Here is a 15,310-nt window from a genome sequence, read left to right as displayed (position 1 = left end):
TTTCAAGGTTTTATTTATATACTTGTAGACGTTGTAGTCCATCCTTCTTCTCTTTCCCCCTTTTCTCCTTATAAACCCTAAAATCTTCCGAACCCACACAAATTTCAATCGGAGTTTCGATTTTCCGGCAAAATGGCTTCCAAATTCAAGGCGGATGGTCCTCACGGCGATGGCGCTAGCCCTGGGTTCGAATTTTCCCCCCTTTTTGCAATAATTTTCATATTTTTTTGCTTAAATTCTTCTTCTTTTTTATTTTTTAATTTTGATTTTTGTTTGCAGGAAGATATTCATTGGCGGGCTTCCCAAAGATACAACTAACAGTGAGTTCGTATTTCTCTACTGTTAATTACTTTATTTTTGTTATTTTTTTTTTAATTGTTGAATTCTTACTTATTTTCCCTTTTTCGATTTTTGTATCTTGGTTCTCAAATTATTTGCTTTTTTTAATATGATTTGATATTAATATACTCTGTAATAATTAAATACATGCAATTTAACTATTCGTCTATTCATGAATTAGTGTTTTTTTGGTGGGATTTGAGCTTGTAATTTAATTGTAGCCATGGCGGTAGAAAAATTATATATTTCTGTAGGAAGAATTTCCAATTTTCCAAATTTGTTATGTTTTGTGGTGAATTTATTGATTTGGATACTCGCTATGTTCGTTGTCCGAATTTCGAACTGGTGAAACTGTTCAGGGCATGGAAATGTTTAAATGTAAGAGTAAAAAGACCCTTTTCTAAATTAAGTTATGATTTTATATGTTCGTTTCTAATTTTCTGAACCAAGGATGCAGTGACCTTTTTTTGTTTGGGTTAAAAGTTTTAGATTTTTGCCTTGTTAATTGTGTATTCATGTGTTTGTCTGGCTGATTTATTGTGAAATTTTATATTTATTGTTAGTAATTCTTACAAGTCTTATGTTTCTATTTGTTTTGGTGTGAAATAGCTACATTTATCAAGCACTTTGGGAAGTATGGTGAGATAACAGACTCGGTTATTATGAAAGACCGTTACAGTGGGCAGCCAAGGGGATTTGGATTCATCACTTATGCTGATCCATCGGTTGTCGACAAAGTTATCGAGGATACTCAAATCATTAATGGGAAACAGGTATTGTGGTGTAGTTCTGTGGATTAGTGGTGTTTTTGTAGTTCAAAGTACTATTCTCTTCATCATGTGTTGAATTTTGTAAAAGGTTTAATACTTTGCCAATTTATTGTTGATTTGTGTCTGCTGTTAGTTTACTTGTGTTCTTTGTTACAAGGTTGAGATTAAGCGTACTATACCCAAAGGTGCTGCTCAGTCAAAGGATTTCAAGACAAAAAAGATTTTTGTTGGAGGCATTCCTTCGAGCGTCTCAGAAGGTATGCTGTTTTATTTGTTTTTATCCTGATCGATATTTGTACATTGAGTATTAGATAAAAGCATGCATGTGGTATCCATCTTTTTCATGTTCATATTTAAATGCTACTCAAAGTTAAGACCTGACTTGAAAATCTGAATAATTTTGGATTGCTCAGATGAATTCAGAAACTTTTTCTCCGAGTTCGGGGCGGTGACTGAACACCAAATTATACGTGACCATGAGACTAATCGTTCTCGCGGGTTTGGATTCATTGTATTTGACAACGAAGATGTGGTTGATGAAATACTCTCCAAGGGTAATATGATTGACATGGAGGGTACTCAGGTGAGCTCAACGTACTTTTCTGTTTGGAAAACCCATGTTAATAGGAAATGTTTTTATTTATTGTGCTTGTGGGTTTGTCTGCATTCTATTTTCATCCGTGAACTTTACGAACCTGTTTTGAGCTGAGAATCAATTTTCATTGCTGAATGCTCAATTTTTAATCTTCTTTTTAAGGTTATTTAGTTTGTAGTCATGGATATCGTCTATAGTTCTATACAGATATAGATTGCGCCATAAGAGGACTCTCATCTTAGTTTGATGGAGCAGGCTTTAGGTTAACTGAGTTGCTTTGTTGTAGGTGGAGATCAAGAAGGCCGAACCAAAGAAACCCACAAACCATCCTGTAGCTCCTACTTATGGTAGCAACACTAGGAACCGTTCTTATGGGGATGGTTATGCTGGTTATGGAGCCTCTTATGGGGCTTTTGATGGTGGGTATGGTGCAGGTAATAACTATAGGATGTCTGGAGGTGTTGCTGGTAGGCTTGGGTATGGAGGCTATGGTAGTGGAGGGGAATATGGTAGAGGATATGGTTCTTTTGGCGGTGGTAGTTTAGGGGCTTATGGAGGAGAGTCATCCCTTGGGTACTCTAGCAGATTTGGTCCCTATGGTGCAGGATTTAGTGGTGCTTACTCTGGTGGCAGCTTAAGTGGATATGGTGGAAGTGAAGGTTATGGTAGCTATGGAGCTTCAGGCTATGGCGGCAGTTATGATTCCGGCGCTAGTGCTGGTTATGGTGGTGCTAGTGGGTTCTATGGTAAGGGAGGCTATAGTGGAAGTAGTCGGTATCATCCTTATTCACGGTAGAAAATCAGTGTTCTTAAGTTCGAGATAGGAGCTGTCCTTCCTATTATGCCTGGCCTGATAGGTACTACCCCGACGAGAATTAGAGATGCTTCCTCAAGTGCTTAAGGCATTAGAAGATCTGCTTTTATTAACGTCTTTATTATTGTGGTTTAGACAACTATGTAGTATGAATTGAAGAATTTGGTGTTAACCTTGTTCTAGTATCAGTATCTTATGTGGATTTTTGATGCTAGATGAAGTTTATCTTAATTTAGATAGATATTGGTGCAATTATTTTGATACATAGCTTTTGAATGCAATCCTTGATTGGAATGATTTAGAGGGGCTTAAGTATTTGCCAATGGGTATCTGCCAGTGTTTTCTACTGTCACCTGATTTTTTATAGAGATTATATTTTTCATTATTATTGTTTTCGTTTTGTACATGTGCTCGTAAATCCTTTGTAATACTAGTATTATTGTCAGATTTAATGTGCAGCTTCTTTGTTCATGAGTTGGCCTAGACTCTGAATGCATGTTGTGTTGTTCTATTTGCTTTAATATTTTGTAGCCTGGCTATATACTCTAGTTGCTTCTGTTATAATACATTTCTGGGATATTGTTTTTGCTTGATATTGGATTTATCTAATATCAAACTGCTTGTCCCGGTCTATGAATGTTTAATGCTGAGTAATAGAGGCTTTTAGCTCATATTGGGGTTGAAGTTATGGAGTTGTCTTGCCATGCAGCTCAGATTTACCTGAGACATGACATTATGGTTATGAGAACTTACGGTATGATTGTAGCTTTGCCCTTTTTGTGCAATGGGGTAGTAGCATAATAATCTAACTTTATGCAAGTCAATTTCTTCATCATTTCTATTTTTATGTACAGAACTAATACCTATCTATTCAGTGTCTCGTATCTGGATTTTTTTTGCACTTCATAGTTTGGATTTTTGATTACTAATGTGGAGATGATTGGAGCCTTCAATCACCCAAAAGAAACAGCTTTCAGTTTTTGGTATGATTATTTGATTGTCTAGCTTGTTAATAGGAAAATTTTCAACTATGCTTTGTATAAATTATTTGTTTGACGAATCTACATTATTCATTTGTTTGTTAGATTAATTGTATTTTGCTAATTTTACTTTTTTTTTTTTTTAAAAAAAAAAAATCTCATTATTGAATATTAAATTGAAGGATGATTAATTTCCTCTCTTATATTGTGATTTTACATAAAATATTCTTCTTGACCCTCTTCCCATCATACTATTTAGGTAAAGTAGATTAATTTTTTTGTTTAAAATAATTACTACATGAATCATCATGTAAAAACAAGGATGCTTTGTTTCAGTTGGGCCATTTATAATATCCGCGATCTCATGCAAATTAAAGTTCCACCTCCGAATTACCTTGCGTTGACATCACATCGTGTTTACCTAAAAGTTGCACCTTAATTCAAAATTTACCCCATGTCTCCCACTAATGGCTACTATCCTCTACTATTAACTCTTAATTGTTTTTTTTTTATTTATTATTATTATTATTATTATTATTATTATTATTATTTTTAATCTTTTGTTTTTTCTAATTGATTAAAAGTACTATAAAATTCTTTTTTTTTTTTTTTTTTTTTTGAATAAAAGCCCCAAAGGAGCACTAGCTTTCATTTATAACTTGCAAATCAGAAGACAAAGCAGAAGAAATAGCAACAGGAAAGTTATTAAACCAATACTTCCTACCCAACTCACTCAAAGGCTCATGAACTAAGCAATGGGCCACCTGGTTACCCATGCGCCCAACCCAACCCCAAGAAATACTAGAAAAATTACAAGCTAACTGGTGAATATCTTCCAAAATTAAGTGCAGAGAGCTACGCCCCTCCTCCCTGCTATTTATAGCATTAATGACTGGTTCACAGTCACCTTGAATTATCACAATAGTGTGATCCATCTCCTTAGCTACTTCCATACCCATCAGCACAGCTCTCGCTTCAGCACATCTCGGCTCCCATTCATCACCCAACCTCTCTCTAGCACAACACAAAACAGCTCCCTCTGCATCACGAGCAACGGCACCAACACTACTTCCCAGCATACCCAAGCAGCCTACATCAACATTAATTTTAATTCTTCCAGCAGGGGGCACCTTCCACACAGCAGCAGGCTTCACAACATGCTGCTGAGCACGATCAGAACCCACACCCTCCATCTCAATCATGAGCTTTCCCACGTATTCTAGCACTTCATTAGGACCCTTCCACTCATTTTCAAACAAACCACGATTCCTAGCTCCCCAAAAAACCCAGCATAGAACCATTACCCATCTTCTTTCATCTTTATCCAGGTTCTTAAAAACATTTAAGACCCAATCCAGTAAGTTTCGCCACCTCTTATCCACCACCCCACCAAATCCACTTGCACACCAGAAGTTGCTAGCCCGAGAACACCATAAAATAGCATGACCAACACTCTCCTCTTCCTCACCACACACACTACACACTGCAGGAACATCAGGAATACGAGTATGCAGTCCCTTACTCGTATGTAAAGCTTCATGACATGCCCTCCAAAAGAATACCTTTATATGGGGAAGCACCGGTTCACTCCAAACAAGATTCCAGACACGTTTCATTTCGCCCTCACTAGAAGCACTGCACTCCTCATCCAAATTACCAAAGATCAGCTTGTAAGCAGACCGAACAGTATACAACCCTCTCTTATCTGGATCCCAACAAATGCTATCACTTTGCTCAAGGCGGCTTAGAGGAATAGCAACAATACGGTCTCTCACGAATGGGAGGAAAATATCCATCGCGATAAGATTAATGTCTCTTAATTGATCTTATACTTAGAAATTGAATTTGCATAATTGATTTTATTATTTTCAGAGCTAACTAATCTATGGTTGTGGATTTAATACTGTAAAATTCTCGCAATAAACGCATAATTAGACTAAACCAAAGCTAATGCATAAGTAGAAATTCGTCTAGATAGTGATCTCAATGCGAGAAAAAAAATCGGGAGGGTTGAAGTTTGATTAGAAATTGAATATTAGTGTTTTTTTTCTTGTACCAACTCAACAAGGTGAGATCAATTCAAAACTCCCATCTCATTCCTTGTTTTTGTGCATGAATATGATCGATTTGGGGTTTTTTTTTTTTTTTTTTTTTTTTTTTTTTTTTTGGTGACGGGAACGGATATGATTTGTTAAGACAAAGCTATACTAGAGATCTAATCAATATATGGGATAGTAACTAATAAAAATCATGAAAAGTAGATATTGTAGGATTACACTTTGATACGGATCAAATAATGTGCCTCATGACTATGATTCAAAAATTTACCACTCTATGAATCAGTGATTCACTGGAAAAACTACTTCATTGGGAATTAAACCTATTTTAATTTTGGGTTTTTTCTCATGCTGGTGTCTAAACTACAAACCAGATTAGCCCCGATATTTCAAAGGTTTACTAATTAAATTGTTGGTCTTATACTCCGTTTATTCACATGGATGTCTTGCACGATATAATTATTTTACTCTTAAGCAATTTTAACTTGTACTTTCTCAGTTCCTAAAAGTTTGACTCACTTTGTATTTGCGCGATCTCCAACAAACATCTTTGACTATGAATATCTTCGGCTAGTATTAGTGAAAATTGTAAAATGTTGTGATATTTGAAATTCTTTTTAATAAGGGGTATCTATTAAGATCTCACATGCTAATTTAGTTCTACTGTATAAATCATAGAATATGGTAATTTATTTTGACCATATGAATAGTAAATGAGTTGAACTTTTGTTGTTTAGAGAGCCACAAGAGCGGGAGTGAGAATCGATCCCAAATCTCCTGAAACCGGGAGAAAAGCTCTAAGCACTTGAGCTATCCCTCACTCTCGTATTGCTAGTATTGTGACTCTTATTAAGAAGCTACACCCTAATTGGAGTAATGCAACAATCAAATCCGCAATCATGACTACCGGTATGCTACATGCATTACACGTACCACACGTGTGAAATGTACAGTTTAATAGTTGTGTGTATGATGAGACCTAACCTTCTACATTGTATTGATGCAGCAAGTCCTTTTGACAATAATGGTATTTCAATACGTGATAGCGATAAGAAGAGGGATGCCAGTATGCCACGCCTTTAGATAACGGGTCAGGTCACGTGAGACCAAACATAGCAATGGATCCTCGGCTGGTTTATGATATGGACTTCTATGATTACCTTAATTTCCTTTTGTGGTGTACCTCATAATAGTACAACTTTTGAAAAATTTAGCCAACAACATCCTTACGAATGCCCGCTCTCCTTTAACATCTTATCCCTCCATTTCTATTACTGACTTCGCTGATAATGTGATAATTACAAGAATGTTGAAAAATGTTGGACAACCAGAAACCTATAGACTTTGGTGTTCTCCAGAAAAGATCAAACCAAATCTATCAACTTAATTTCACAATTGATGCTAATCATCTCCCCATTGGTACATTTTTGGAAGTTTGGTATGGTCGGATGCTAAACATGTTAAAAGTCCTATTATGGTCAAGGCCAGAAAGAGCTAAGCTATAATTATGTACCATTTCTAATTGTATCACTCTATTTTATTGTAATAAAGGCAAGATCTTTGTGAAGGTACGTAAGCCCTACTCCATGATATTGTATTCAAGGCAAGATCTTCGTATAGGCACATAACCCCCTCTAATTTTTTTAGCTAGTAGACATAGAGAATATGATGTATGATTGTATGAATTATCGATAGCAAAGATATCTATAATTTTAATTAGAGGTTTAAAGTCCGAAACTTGTCTTGGCTCTAGATCCGCCTCTGTATTGTATTATACTAGTATAAATTGAGCTTATAATCACAATGAATTTCTATGCAACAATGCAACCATCGTAATACAACATTCATTATCACAAAATGAATCACAAATTCTTAAATGTGGTTGGCCACACGGCCATCATAAGGGTTAATTCTTTAATGCTACAGGGGTTACTCGATCAATGTAACAAGGATTACTTCGTCAGAGTTTATTTGATCATTGTTTTAAGGGTTACTCGATCAGTATTATAGGGGATACTTGATCAGTGTTATACGAGTTACTTTATTAAGTGACCACATAGTGTAGGCAGCTGCCCACAACACATGCTAAATATGAATTGTTTGACAGAGTAAACTTCCTCTATTCTTGTTTACTTCACCTACTTTGGCTTTTGCACTATTCATTCACACACGCATTTTGGACTTTTTATTTTTTTTATTTTTTTATGTGATTTATATCTAAGGTAAAACATAGTCATATAGAATTTTGTTTAAATTGTCTCAATGAATCCTATCATAATAAATTTATGCATCGACAACGTGATAAATTAAGTAGGTCAAGTAAAAAAACTGATTACCTTATTTTTCAACTTTTTAGTTGAAAGGGCCTTGAGTCCAAGTTTGCAAAAGAGGCTCAAAGCCAAGCCTCATAGGCAAGCCATAGCCATCCACAAAGTAAAACTATTGCCAAAAAAAAAGAAAAAAAAAATTAAAAAAAGGGAAAAAAAAAAATCAGCTTTCTCTAATAAACCCTAGCCATTATTGAGGAAGGAGGAGAAAAACCCTAAACCCCTCTTTCAATTTGTAGTCTCTTTCTCTCTCCTCAGAAAAGTAGCAGAAATGGTTGCAATAGCAGCGAAGAAGAAGAATGTCGAGAATTTCATTGCCAAAAAGACTAAAAAAGATGAAGCTCCGGTAGTGAAGAACACGAAGAAGAACAAAATTGATGATATATTATCTGGAGATGATTCTGAACAAATTGATGAGTTTGAAACTGAAAGTGGAAGTTCATCTGATGATTCAGAAGATGATAACCTACTTAAGGATGATTTCCTTGCAGGAAGTGGAAATGATAATGAGGACGACGATGATGAGGAAGAGGAAGAAGGAGGTTGAATTTTTACTATTGTTCTTGTTAATTTGATAATTTTTAATATTTTTCTTGTTGATTTTAGGAAAAAAGAACCCTTTTCGTTTTGAATTTGTTATTGATTAGTTGATTAATTTGGGTTTTTTTGGGTGTTATTTAATTGTAGTAACTATAATGATTATTGGACTAAATGTAAACTCTATTGCACAGGTAACGAGTTTGAGTCGGGTTCGGGGTCTGATTCGGATGATTCTGATGAAAAAAACATTGAGTTGTCGTCGAAAGCCATTGATGACAAACGAGCAAGGCAACAGAAGGAAGCAGATGATGAATTGAAGCTCAATATACAGGAAGAAACTGAGTTTAGACTGCCAACCAAGGAGGTATATTATAAAGTTTTTATAACTTGAATTAGTTAACAGTATTCCATTTTGTATTTATGTCGAAACTTCAATTTCGTAAGATAGAAATTAACTTTGTTTTTTCATTTCGTTGGGAATGAATTGTAGGAGCTTGAACTAGAGGCACTTGGACCTCCTGATCTTCCTAGTCTCCAGAGAAGAATCAAAGAAAGTATGTTTATTTTTTATTTTCTTAGATAGATAACAGATTATCTTGTCTCAATAATACTTGCATTATCTCAATGTTACTCAAACTCTTCATTTTACCTCAACTCCTCAAGTACCTGTCATATAAGATCCATTTATTAATTATTTTATTACGAATGCAATGTGTTTTGTTGAATGTTAAGCATAGCTGAAAGCCTGAGACTGTTTCACAGTATAAGTTTAGTTTTTGAGTTTTCAAGTTCGTGAAACCTAATGCCTCCCTTATTCATGTTAGATATTCGGATTCTTTCAACGTTTAGGACTTTGAAACAAGAAGGGGCGTCGAGGAAAGATTATACTGACCTGCTTAAAACCGACTTGTCTACATATTATGGTTACAATGACTTCCTGATTGGGATGTTGTCAGAGGTATAGTGCTCTTAATCTGTTTCTGCAATCATTCTTTGTCTCTCCATCTCAATTTTGCAATTTTTTTATTAGCTATACGCTAACTTTATGACTAACTTCTACAGATGTTCCGACCTGTTGAGTTATTGGAACTCATTGAAGCTTTTGAAAATCCTCGTCCAATGTGTATAAGAACTAATACATTGAAGGTGCTATTGTGACTTATGTTTCTATGCATATTATGTCTTACACAATTACATGTCACAATTAGTTTCAATTGTACTTTATCTATTGAGCATTCATTTATCATGTCTTTTTGATGTAGACACGTAGACGGGACCTTGCCGATGTTCTCTTGAACAGAGGAGTGAACTTGGACCCTTTGGGCAAGTGGTCAAAGGTAAGTATATGTGCGCATGCATGGTGGGAAAATTCTGTTTTCTGGTCAAAAGCTGCTTCTAACACTACACTTTGAATGCTTTGTGTAGGTTGGATTAATAATATATGAATCGCAAGTGCCGATTGGTGCCACTCCTGAATATATGGCCGGTCACTACATGGTATCTTATTATTTATATAAAGTACACTGGTTTATTCATACTGATTCCATCTTAGTTCACTTGACATTTATGTGTTTCTTCTAATATGCCGCAGTTGCAAAGTGCAAGTTCTTTCTTGCCAGTGATGGCTTTAGCTCCTCAAGAAAAAGAGAAAATTGTTGACATGGCGTAAGTAATCTATGTTGCTACTTTGCTTGAATTTTATTTTTTGAAGAAAGACATTTTATGTTTCCTGTCCTCAAGGTCACCTACTCCCCCCCCCACCACTTCTTTTCAAGAAAGAGGGAAGAAAGATGAGGCTGCACACTCATAATAGTTTGGATTTCTCGTGTGTTGGCTGTCTCATGCCCGTTGGTATCCATTCTAGTATAAATCTTTGTTGAATAGTAAGATAGTGAAATTGATTCGTGCCGATGGTTGTGATGTGCTGTGTTTCTATGGTACTTGCAGGGCGGCTCCTGGTGGGAAAACTACATATATTGCTGCTCATATGAAGAACACAGGTATATATCTATATATTTTCCCTCCTGTAACATATTCTTATTAGGATTTTCATATGTGCAAGACTATAAATTTTTGTTACAGCTTTCAAAACTTGTTAGTTAGTTATAGAATTTAGCTGTTCTAATGCTAATAGTGGAGGGAAGTAGGTTCTTTCTTTTTATTTTGAAGGCTTTTTCTATTTTACTTGAATTTAGGGTTTTTTTTTTTTTTTTTTTTTTTTTATGACTAATTTTATTTATAGAGTGAAAAGGTGAGTTCAGCTGTGCAGATATTTGAGTTCTGAGTCAACTTCAAAAATTCGGGAAGTAATAATAATGAACAATATGCAAATATGCAATATGCCTTTAAAGGCTTAAAATTGTTGAGCCAATCTTTATAAAACCTCCCTTTTAAAATCCAGCAGGTCAACATCATTCTAAAAAACTAAGTTGATCATCCACATTTTAAGAAATGTTGTTGCTCACTTGCTTGTAAGTGGATCCTTAGAATTCTGTTTCCTATTACCCTACATTTATTTCACTAAAGATATTTCCATTGATATTTGAGACTGAAATCATTACTGTATATTCCGATTTTATAGGTGTTGGTTATGATCTGCACTTGTTAAAGATTATTGTTTCAATCTTAAATCTCTATGACTATTTTTTGCAGTGTGGGCCGTATGGCATGATATTTAATCTCAAGTCAAGAGCATAAATGCTTGATTAAACTGTCATAAATTTATCTTACAGAAGTTCTCATTTCAAATCATCTATTTGTAGGATTAGTGTTTGCAAATGAGATGAAAAAGCAGAGGCTTCATTCTTTGTCTGCAAATATTAGCCGCATGGGGGTGACGAACACAATAGTTATAAACTATGATGGAAGAGAGGTTTGATTTTTTTTTACTGATATGATGTGGTTCTTGTTAGAAGTTTGTAATCCTTTCTCTATACCCTTTCATTCTTTGTGTTTGCAAATGAGATGAAAAGGCAGAGGTTTGATTCTTTTTACTGATATGCTAAAATTCAAGTATGGCTAGGTAGATGGATGTTTAATAGTTGTACATGCTGATCTTGATTATTTTTCTTTTACATGTAGCTTACAAAGGTATTGGGAGTCAATTCATGTGATAGAGTGCTATTGGATGCCCCTTGCAGCGGAACAGGGGTAAGCACTATAATTTTTTTATATTTTGTTGGTTACAGGATTCAAACTTTTTTTTTTGCTGATAGATCGATCGAGTAGAGAAAACATATATGCATGCGCACACACTTCATATAATAGTAAACGCTGTTAAATAGACATTGTATTTTGTGGGCTATGTCCTATTCATTAAGTCAGCCTACTCAGGAGTATGTGATATTTTTTCCCCCTTTGCAAAATGATTTGGAATATTTTTATATGTGTAAAAATAAAATTTTACATGATATGCTACTTGCTTGTGAGGTTTACAGGTCTAGTTTGAGCATTCATTGAGTTGAGATTTAGCAGCATGCAAGGAGGCTGTATTGATTGTGCTTTGTTATATTTTTGTAGGTAATATCAAAGGATGAATCTGTGAAATCCTCTAAAAGCATTGAAGAGATACAGAAATGTGCTCACTTGCAACAGGTATTTATTTTTTCTGATTATTACCCCCATCGTGATTTTGGAGGCATTAATATGCTTTTTATAAATTTTTTTGCCATATTATTAAGGCACATTTGAATGTGTGCTATGAAAAAAAAAATTTGGTCCTATTGTCAAGGAAATTTTCTGAAGCAACCATTGCAGCTACTTTAATTGATGGTGGTGTTAAGAATTTGGCACTAGGCTTGTAGCTTTATCGCCACCGTAGGATTATTCCTTATTTTTTTGCTTACATATATGAATATTGACCCATATCTCCAGCAACTTCTTCTAGCTGCGATTGATTTGGTGGATGCAAACTCAAAAACTGGAGGATATGTTGTGTATTCAACTTGCTCTATCATGGTTATGGAGGTTTGTGAAATGGATACTTGTCTATGTTTAATATCATTTACTGTTCAATGTTCCCTCTTAATTTGAAGTCTTGCAGAATGAAGCAGTAGTAGACTATGCCTTGAAGAAACGGAATGTAAAACTAGTCCCATGTGGGCTGGACTTTGGAGAGAAAGGGTAATCCTAATTTATGAGTTCTGTTGATCTTAACCGCTTATTCTGATTATCTAAGATATCTGATGATATCTACCTTTTTTCTCAGATTTGTCAACTTTAGGCAATATCGATTTCATCCATCATTAGACAAGACGAGGCGGATCTACCCCCATAAGCTCAATATGGATGGTTTTTTTGTGGCCAAGGTAAATCTTTACTGTCCCATTAACATAAAAGTGGCAACCTGAATGTATGACATGTATGTATGCATTTACTATAGTTATGCAGACTCTGACAGGTTGACTGACACCTTGCTTCTAAGTCTTGTAAAGTTATGGGGGATTCTGCTATGTGTCCTTTTTCTTAATACATACAACAACTGCTACAAAGCGTTATGCTGTTATGTGTGTTATAGAATCTGCCTAGTTGGGTCATTAGAAAAATTTGGACTGAGAATTAGTTACTCTCTTTTCTTAGGGGCAATGATACTTTGACTCTTCTATTTACCTTCAGTACGCGTGTCAGGTGCACTCTGATACGATTATGGAACCTTTTACATACACAACTGCTAGAAGTGTTATGCTGTTATGGTGGTATGGAATCTGCCTAGTTGGGCCATTAGAAAAATTTGGATTGAGAATTAGTTACTCTCTTTTCTCAGGGGCAATGATACTTTGACTCTTTTATTTACCTTCAGTATGCGTGTCAGGTGCACTCTGACATGGTTATGGAACCTGTACCCAACACTTGGATTTTCATTGCAACACTTCATTTGTTTTGGTCCACATTTTATTAGAGAAGAACTATGAATATGTCAATGTAAGCGCTCCCAAAGTTACGGGGTCATTTTGCTGAGTTCCTCCAACATGGATCTCTCAAGCGCCCTTGTGTACTCTACTTGTTCACCTTTTTCGGTTTTGGGGTATGGGTTAATCAAGGTTGTTTAACTACTTTCCATAAATCACCTAAGTAGGATTTGTTTTCTAAGGTATTCTCTGATGAGTATGTAATTAAGTTGTCAGCATGATCTTGATTAAATGCTGTGATGTGTGTATTGCATTGTAAGTTGATCTTTCTGTTATTTCATTAATTCATTTTGCAGTTAAAAAAAGTAAGCAACACAAATCCCATTCCACGCTCTGATGTTCCATCAGAAACAGTAGAGCAGGATCTCAATGACACTGATGCTGATGGACAGAAGTCTAATAAGCGACAAAGAGATGATGATGAGCCACAAGAGACTGAGGATTTGAATGAAACTCCCTTGGATAATGGTAAGAAGAAACCTTCTTCTAAACTCACAGAGAAGAAAAAGACCTCAAAGACAAATGTTAAGGATAACGAAAACGAAGTATCACCTCCAAAAGAGAGGAAGAAAAGGGTCTTTCCATCTCGTGAAGAAGTTTCAAAAGCAAGGTGAGCAACTGATCTCTTAATGGAAGTTTGAACATCATATCCTGTTAAATCATTCATAAAATTTAAAGCTATCAACAGATCTCTTACTGGAAATTTGAAGAATTGTGGTTTCATGATCTGTTAGATTATCCATGATGTGACGAATCGTATTTTTTACTTGGAAGTTTGAAAAGTTCTGGATTCTTGCCCTGTTCATTATTCAAAAAACGTAAATTTATGGTTTCAACTTTTAAGATAGATCTTTGATTGTTTCCCCCCATATATAATGTAGACAGTTTATTCTCATCTGCATAGATATTGCTTTTAAAGCCTTGTTGCCGTGTGTCTAATTACACTAGTATATGCTTCTTTTGCATTTGACAATGGTGCGTTAAAACATGTGCAGGGAAGAAAAGAGAGAAGAGTTGAGAAAAAAGAAGGTAGAAGGCAAGAACAAAGGCGGTAAATGATCATTTGAGCATACCTCTCAAACCATTCTGTCCAGAATATTGTTTACTAACATGATGAACAAATTCTCTTATTAGTTCCCAGTTTCGTATCCAGCTTTTTAAAACCACAAAAGAAAAAGGTTTTGTATCCATTTAATTTTTGTTTCCGTTTGTGTAAAATTTTAGGAGTAAATTATGTGTGCCCTTTAGAGGTTAATGTTAGAATCAGAGCACATGTTATAGAAAATTTTGGTCAAAACAACTGGAAGGATAGATCTTTGAAAGAATTATGCTTATGACATTATGGTGTATTGTATTATTCTGAAGTTCTGTACCAGTAATTTTTATTTGATAGGCCAATTACTCTGAAATTTCAAGAGATTTTTTTAGGCAAAGCATGAACCTGTTCAGTTTATACCATTTGGAAAAAACTAGAGGAAATATGATCCTGTGAATGTAGAATCCTGCAGGATTAAGAAAGTGCATGGATAGACTTCAGGCATTGTTGCACAACAACAGAAAGTAGTTGGCTTTTCTAATGAAAGGCAGACAGGTGAGAGAAGCCACAATTTCTAATTAAAACACCCAGCATTTTTTGCTACAAGATTTTTATACCAATTGCAAAGGTCTTCGGTACAAAAACTTCATATTATAAACGACACTTGTTGGCCTGTCTATGAGGCGTAGCGTCACAATGAACTTGGCTTTGAGAAGTAGGAACTGCCAACCTCCTTGAATGTTTTGATACAAATCTACTAACTTGGCGCAAAGAAATCCTTTACATTTATCTAAGTAACTAACAAATTTTGTTGTCGCTATATCCTTTCCGGCCTTCCAAGCACTGCGGGGTTCATAAATAAAGTCAGACAAGAGTGAGCATGTTTATTGACATGGTTATTCCCTAAGGGTGATTCTCAAAACTTAGCATAATTCTAAAAGACGA

The 15,310-nt window shown here is 35.2% G+C and overlaps 2 protein-coding genes across 2 annotated transcripts; both read left to right on the top strand.

The window, feature by feature from the left end:
- Positions 1-3,578, top strand: LOC110710976 (heterogeneous nuclear ribonucleoprotein 1-like). Its single transcript, XM_021889328.1, has 6 exons — positions 1-185; positions 280-320; positions 949-1,112; positions 1,267-1,366; positions 1,523-1,692; positions 1,991-3,578. The coding sequence occupies exons 1-6, from the start codon at positions 133-135 to the stop codon at positions 2,498-2,500; spliced, it is 1,038 nt and encodes a 345-aa protein (XP_021745020.1). The 5' UTR covers positions 1-132; the 3' UTR covers positions 2,501-3,578.
- Positions 3,579-8,005: 4,427 nt separating this feature from the next.
- LOC110710997 (25S rRNA (cytosine-C(5))-methyltransferase nop2-like) lies at positions 8,006-14,738 on the top strand. The gene is made up of 17 exons (XM_021889361.1): positions 8,006-8,424; positions 8,614-8,786; positions 8,913-8,976; positions 9,247-9,380; positions 9,485-9,568; positions 9,685-9,759; positions 9,848-9,919; positions 10,014-10,087; positions 10,370-10,422; positions 11,185-11,294; positions 11,504-11,572; positions 11,942-12,016; positions 12,296-12,388; positions 12,465-12,544; positions 12,630-12,729; positions 13,626-13,939; positions 14,325-14,738. Exons 1-17 carry the CDS (start codon positions 8,154-8,156, stop codon positions 14,386-14,388), a joined length of 1,905 nt encoding a protein of 634 aa, XP_021745053.1. The 5' UTR covers positions 8,006-8,153; the 3' UTR covers positions 14,389-14,738.
- The last annotated feature ends 572 nt before the right edge of the window (positions 14,739-15,310 follow it).

This window comes from Chenopodium quinoa, unplaced genomic scaffold (genome assembly GCF_001683475.1).
Source record: "Chenopodium quinoa cultivar QQ74 unplaced genomic scaffold, ASM168347v1, whole genome shotgun sequence".
Taxonomy (NCBI): Eukaryota; Viridiplantae; Streptophyta; class Magnoliopsida; order Caryophyllales; family Amaranthaceae; genus Chenopodium; species Chenopodium quinoa.
This window is presented reverse-complemented; position numbering and strand designations above follow the sequence as displayed.

Coding starts and splice junctions, on each gene's coding strand:
- LOC110710976 (XM_021889328.1), top strand. CDS start 133: ATGGCTTCCAAATTCAAGGCGGATGGTCCTCACGGCGATGGCGCTAGC. Junction 321..948: donor TCCCAAAGATACAACTAACA/GTGAGTTCGTAT, acceptor GGTGTGAAATAG/CTACATTTATCAAGCACTTT. Junction 1,367..1,522: donor TCCTTCGAGCGTCTCAGAAG/GTATGCTGTTTT, acceptor TGGATTGCTCAG/ATGAATTCAGAAACTTTTTC.
- LOC110710997 (XM_021889361.1), top strand. CDS start 8,154: ATGGTTGCAATAGCAGCGAAGAAGAAGAATGTCGAGAATTTCATTGCC. Junction 9,760..9,847: donor CTTTGGGCAAGTGGTCAAAG/GTAAGTATATGT, acceptor TGCTTTGTGTAG/GTTGGATTAATAATATATGA. Junction 12,545..12,629: donor CTGGACTTTGGAGAGAAAGG/GTAATCCTAATT, acceptor CTTTTTTCTCAG/ATTTGTCAACTTTAGGCAAT.